This window comes from Oryzias melastigma, linkage group LG15, assembly GCF_002922805.2.
Source record: "Oryzias melastigma strain HK-1 linkage group LG15, ASM292280v2, whole genome shotgun sequence".
NCBI classification, from domain to species: domain Eukaryota; kingdom Metazoa; phylum Chordata; class Actinopteri; order Beloniformes; family Adrianichthyidae; genus Oryzias; species Oryzias melastigma.
Window position 1 is genome coordinate 2,069,119 of NC_050526.1, and position 6,717 is coordinate 2,075,835.

General features: G+C 40.2%; 1 protein-coding gene across 1 annotated transcript in view; it reads right to left on the bottom strand.

Annotated features, from left to right (window-relative positions):
- The window catches only part of napba (N-ethylmaleimide-sensitive factor attachment protein, beta a), a 7,941-nt gene extending 4,428 nt beyond the window's left edge, over positions 1–3,513 (bottom strand). The window contains exons 1-3 of the mRNA XM_024261372.2: positions 3,290–3,513; positions 968–1,047; positions 687–803 (exon numbers count right to left, since the gene is read on the bottom strand). Of these exons, the coding sequence (XP_024117140.1) occupies positions 687–803; positions 968–1,047; positions 3,290–3,387 (295 nt within the window). The 5' untranslated portion in view covers positions 3,388–3,513. The remainder of the gene's footprint in view (positions 1–686; positions 804–967; positions 1,048–3,289) is intronic.
- Between the last annotated feature and the right edge of the window lie 3,204 nt (positions 3,514–6,717).

The window sequence follows — 6,717 nt, forward strand, 5'->3', positions numbered from 1 at the left end:
GATGGATGGATGGACGGATGGATGGATGGACGGACGGACGGACGGACGGATGGATGGATGGACGGATGGATTCCTGCACTTCTTCCCACTTCAATCCCGTTTTAGTTTCTGTTCAGGTCACGCCCACATTCATCATCATTAATCTCCTTTACGTTAATTTGCAGCACAAAAGACCAACTAACCAGTGTAAGTTTAAACCCAGACTTAAACCAGTCTGACTACTTCATCCTTCACTAGTTGTTGTATTCCTGTTTGCCACTCCAGAGAAAGAGGGAGGAGCTGAGCACATCCAAGTGCAGGAGATATAAAGGCACGTGCACACATGAGCACACTTTGACCTAGAAGCTACAGGTTTGCTGCTCAGCAGCTGAGAAAATACTTCCTGTTGTTTCTGCTGCAGCTGGAAGGGCCTATGAGAAATGATATGGTAATTTAATCCAGATTACTTTAATTTGTGTTGGAGCAGCAGAGTATGGGCAACATAGATCTTAAATAAAGTTTAAAGACTGAATGTAAGAACACAGAACACATCTCCATGGTAACCAGACTGAAGCAATGAATAACTCCAGCCAGGAAAATTCCAGCTAATTAGCTTTTCCTGGTTTAGTGTGGGACCCTTCTGGACTGAGTCACTGTTTTGATGTCCTGACTTTACCCGGCCACTCTGATGTTGTCTGCACTCTCACCTTGTGGGTCAGCCTTCTTGTAGGCGTTTCCGGCATCAACAAAGCTGGTGGCCGAGTCCAGTTTGTTCTGGAGCTGCATGTGGAGCCGAGCGGCCTGACAGAACGCGTTCCCTGCAGCTGCTCACACACAAACGCACAAAGAGTGGATATTAAAATAACCCCTAAAGCATCTAAACACATCAAGCTGCTGATCTTGGCTTTTGTCGGCACATCTGCTTCAGGAGCTCCTCCCTGCAGACTCAGCTGTAAATCACAGCCGTGCACGTGTGTTTGTCACCCACCGCTCCAGTTTTTGGCCATCTTGAACATGTTGGCCGCTCTGGCATACATCTCGCAGGCGTCCTCCACCTTATGGTTCCCTCTTCAACAGAAACAAGATGAGAAGACAAACATGAGACATTCCTCTTACACTGTGTCTGAGCATTACCATGACGACAGGTTTCTGTAGAGTCACCTCAGACTGTGAGTGTGAACGAGCAGATGAGCCTGCAGAGGCCCAAACCAAGTCAGGTTCATACCACGGAAGTATGGAGCCAAATTAGGGCCAATAATATTTGAAACCCAAATAAAACAAATTAAAAAATTATTGGTGTTTGACCAAAAAAAAAGTGAAATGTCCAAAACTTTTTGCTATTCTATAATAAACTTAATTATTTTCAGCTTCAAATGTTCTGTTTCTTAGGTTTCAAAACTCAAAATTTCTAATTCAAAACTCTTTTTTCAATTTCAAATCTTTTTTTTTTTAACTTTCAACTATTAATTTCCTGATTTGGAATCTTAAAATTTGAGTTTCCAAACTTTTATCCCTGTTGTGGCATGTTGGGCGGGGCTAACACGGAGGACAGTGAACGCACCAGGACGGAAGTTGCCACCCTCACTGATTTTGATTGCTCCTTTGTGTTAGCCCCGCCCCAATGGGGCCAAAAGTTTCAACAGAATCTGCCTACAGAAAAAAATATGGCACCTGAAATTACTAGCTGGAAGTCCCTTCTCCTGATGGAGCCGGCCGCAAAAAACATTTCGTTTTAAGCTTTCTACCGTTTTTCATGGTTCTTTTCTCTTTTATCCGTCCATTAATTTATCTCATCAGCTGATTCACAGAGAAAAAAACATTAACAGATTATTCTCATGCAAAGGCATTAAAGCTGATAGTTCTGAAAAGGTTTTAAAATATCATTTTGAAAAGTTTTCCTAAAGTTTGGGAAATTTCCACTTGCGCAAATTTACGTAAAGTTACGATTTCCGCTTCTGGCTACAGACTGATTCTGGCGCCGTCTTGTGTGTCTCCAGAAACCCCTCAAAAGTTTGTCAACAGTTGAAACTAAAAACAATATTTAGAATTGAATTTTTGGGTTTTGAAACCTAAAAAACTGAACATTTGAAGCTGAAAATAATTAAGTTTATTTTAGAATAGCAAAAAGTTTTTTTTTTTACTTGTTTTGGCCAAACACCAATATTTTCTTCAAAAGGTTTAATTTGAGTTTCAAATAATATTGGCCCTAATTTAGCTCCATAGAGAAGTTGATGACAGGCAGGAAAAGAAAACTTGCTATTTCAGAGAAAGTGGGAGAAACTGAGCTCACATGTGCAGCAACAAGGAAGGATTAGAGGACAGACCAGCTCTGAGGCGCAGCAGCAGAGGAGTCATGGTTACACATTGTTTCCATTCGCTGGACCTGGACTACATTCAATTAGCCTTGAACTCTGAACGATGTTTGAAAATCTAGAAACAGAACAAGCGTCTGGACCTGCAGCGTCTCCCATCAAGGACTGAGTTCCAGACCATGAACTCGTTACATAAACATGCAGGAAACACACGTGACCCAGATCTGAAGCTGTTGCACAGAAACCATACCAACATGAAGAACCCTAAAATTCACTGACATTTTGAATTCCCCTAATTTCACCATCCTGCTATGATAATAAAGCTTTGTTTGTCTGGTCATTTCGTTTTATCCATCACACTCTCACCTGGTTCGCTGACTTTTGCAGTGATGAACTCTGGACAGAAGCAGCTCATCACTGCACCAAATCTCTCGCTATTTTGGCAGGAGTCCGACAAGTAACTGAAAGTCAATGTAACTGTAACGGGATTACTTCTGCCTTCGTTGACAGTGAATGTAACCGCGGGTCAGCAGGCTGAAGGTTAGTTTTGGAGCGTGTTCCATAGACCTGGATGAGACGACTTGATGCGTAACGCGCCCCCTGGCGGTCACGCGCTGAACTGACGGCCGGACTCGCTGAGTCCCGTTACTGCGCTCATCACTCACGGAAAAATCCTCTGCTCCCGTTTTCACCGTAAACATCCGCCCCTCCCCCACGCGTGAGGGCGCGCGCACACACGCACGCAATCCTCCTCCGCAGAAGCTGAACGTTCCTGCAGCCTCACCAGCGTCAGGACGCGCGCGCGTGCCCGAACGGAGCGTCTCTGCGGCGTGAAGCGGCAGCTGAAACGTTACCGCACAACACAGCTGACGGAGAAACGCGCAGGGGAGGCCTTTCATTTGATTTATTCAATGAATGAATTCATTTATTTTGGGAGGGGTGCAGAGATCCCCCCCCCCGCCCCGAAGCGGTAAACAGAGCGAAAGCGCATCGCTTACCCGAACATCCCCCCCAGGAAGGATCCGGACGCCTTGACCTTCTTGTCCGCTTCAGCCATCAGCTGCATGGCCTCCTTCTCTTTGCCGGTGTTGTCCATAGCGGGCCGGGGGTGGCAGGGAAACGGGCCGCAGAGGTTCGGAGAGGAGCGGGTTGGTGCTGATGCTGAGGGTCCTGACGATGAGGAGGAGGATGCTCTTCCTCGATGGCGGAGAAAATGTATTTTTCATGCCTCACTTTCGCCCCCTGCTGAAGAGGAAAGGCTCGTGCGGGGAGAGGAGGCAGATGCTTTTCTGTGAATGAAATGTTTTTGGAAAATAAAATGGAGTTTAATTTTTATTTCAAAATAAAAGTCTGTCTGTAAACCCTCACGTTTCATCAGAGTTTCATCAAAAGCAGTTTCTCTGTTTTCTGATTATCCACACCTTTATCTCAAACAAACAGGTGAACCACTGAAGATTCCACAATGAAGGCAAGATCGATTTGTACAAACCTGTATTTGGGCTCATAAAGATGATTATAATATCAGCTGAACATATGTAATCTCTGTTTTCGTACACTCTTCATCAAACACCTCCATTTATTTATTTTTTCTAACTTTTCCTGTTTAGCAAACAGATTAAGAGCTGCTAACATGTCTTCAGTTGAGGAAGCAGAGGCTGGAAACATTGAATAAAAAAATAAAATGAAAACACAAACAAAAGTGTATTTGGAAAGATTATTTTGGGAAAAAAGAGTCGGTGAGAAAACTGAAGAAAAGCCTTCTACCTAAAAAAAACAAATAAATAAATCAATTCCAATATTTAATTCTGTCAGCGGTCCTTTTGGATTTACTTACATTTATTCCTTTTTGTCGAGATAAAAGGAGCATTTGGGTGGCGCTGCTGCAGATCGGCGTGTGCCCCCCCTCGCGCGCAGCAGCAGTTTGTCCCTTCATATGTGCTGCCACGTTACAGTCTGATCAGATGCACGTGAGAAGCGCGTTCAGCGGTATTTAAAATAAATAACCATCCTGACAAGTGAACAGCTGGATATTTTTATCTGTTTGAAAACACGACCAGGTCCTTTAATGTTTCTCTCGCGCTCCTCAGACGGCTGTGTCTAATTCAGGCTGAAGCCCAGTGTCAGTAAAATGCGTACATATTCCACGATTTGGGAAATACCGTGTATAATATACTCCAAAACCGGTTCATGGCAAAAACAATTGAGATTTTCAGGTTCATGTTACNTAGAGGAGCTGGTTTTGGGGCGTATTGAAATGGATGGAGATTTTTCGCAGAACTGTAATGGAAATTGACTTTTTTCTTATTAAATGCGCTTCTGAAGTGAAAAAACAAACTTTTCGCATCAGGTAATATATACTTAATTATTCCTCATAATTTTTACATAATAATTCAAATATTATGCAAATACATAGAATTTTCTAGTAAAGAAGTTAAGTTTACTTATCAGAAATGTGATTGTTTATTAGTAAGATCTACTTTTCAAATTGTTGTAATCACTTTTGGAGCATTCATTAAAATTATGTAAATTTTATTAGAGAAATTTATGTTTGCTCTATTTACTTAAGATTAGATGATAACCTTACTTGTGGACGTAAGTAAATTTTACTAGACTGTTGTTGGTAGTTTTTATATTCATAAATGCAGTAAAATTGAATCAAGAATTGTTAGTGCAAATTGTTACGAGTATTTTCTTAAGTAAATCTTTTTAGTTTTTTTTTTTTCAGTGGTCTGTCTGAGTACAGCGGGCGCCATGAGAGATAATTATGCTAAGAAATCAGTGTCTTTACATAGAGAAGTATCATTATTCATTATTAATAATGTAGAACTAAAGGCAAACTAAGCAAATGTATTATTTCAAACTGGTAGCCCTTCGTTTGATTCAGTACCCATGAAGTAGCCCGCAGTTTCAAAAAGGTTGGTGACCCCTGCTTTAGACGCTCACTACCACATAGTTGAAGGACTTATGTCTCTTTGCATTTCCATAGATTTACTCACTTTTGGTTAGATCAGTGGGTCTGATTCCTGCATCCTGCATCAAGTTGATAATATTCCTGCCTGTTTTAACTCGTAGTTATGTTAAAAATGTAACTTTTTCCAATGTTTTTAAGTTTTAAAAATGTGGTTTTAGTGTGTTCAATGAATGTTTCTCCCGTTCGGCCCACGACCTAAGGTGTGTTTTGGATTTTGGCCCCTGTGCGATGGAGTTTGACACCCCGCTCTACAGGCATGGAAACACCGACCACATATCTTCTCCAGGCCCTCTGAAGGGTTGAGGCTGCAGAGTCTCCTGTTGGGGTTTATGTTCCTCCTGTATCAGCAAGCTAAAAGTGGGAGAATAGGTCACTGTAAAAATAAAACAATGAATTATTTTTCTTCAATGTAAAAGCATAATGTATTATTCTTAAAGGGGGAAAATGGTCTGAAATTCATGATTTAAATCTAAACATTTTTCAAAATCCTATTATTTTTTTTCTGACGTGACCACAAGTGTCTCCAAATAACGTTTAATAAATTGTGGAGTGGAATAATGTAACATCACTGAATGATAGTAAAGAGATTCACATCTTTACGTTTCAGTTTATAGTTTTTTTTTTGAAACTGTCAAAAATGTGGAAAAAATAATGAATTCAGAATTCAAATGTAGAGATAGATGATCAATTAGGTTTGTTTTTGGCTGAATTCATTTATCAGATGTCAGACTTGCTTATAAAATAGAGCTGAGTGGATCCATCCAAAACATTGATAGTATCGAGCTCAAGTTGGTTTCAGATCCGATTTTCACTCTTGTTTGAAACTTTTCTGTATCTTCAAAAAGGGCCCAGCTTTTAATAAACTATTTTCAATTGAATTGAACTTTTTTTCCTAATTATGTTTTTCAGGTAATTAAAAAAGAGAAACTTACAAACAACCATTCATGACAAAAACAATTGAGATTTTCAGGTTCATGTTACATCCTCAACATTTACCAAAAACATGGATATTGGTATCAGAATCTGCAATATTGACCAGTATCAGATTGGTATCGGATCAATACCCAAATGTTCAGTCTCACCCATTAGAAAGTGAAGAGTTAGGAGCTGGAAATGCACAAAATCTATAAAGAACATCAAAAACACGAATAAAAAAGTTATATGAAGATAAAAGAATCTGGAAACTTTGTCCTGGTCTTATCGCTTCAATAGAACCCAGTGTAATTTTTTATTTTTTTTATTCTACAAACCATGAATGGATGGACGGAAATGAGTTTGACTCTTAACTCTGAATGTCTTAAAGATTTTTGGTTTTCTTCTTTAAGTTTTGTTTTTCTTACATTTTTTTACTTCTATTTTTTAAGAAAAGTTATTTTAAGATCAAGTTTGACCCATAGACTGTATATAATGACTGGACTGAGCAAGCCCCCCTACTTCCGTGTTCCATATAGGAAG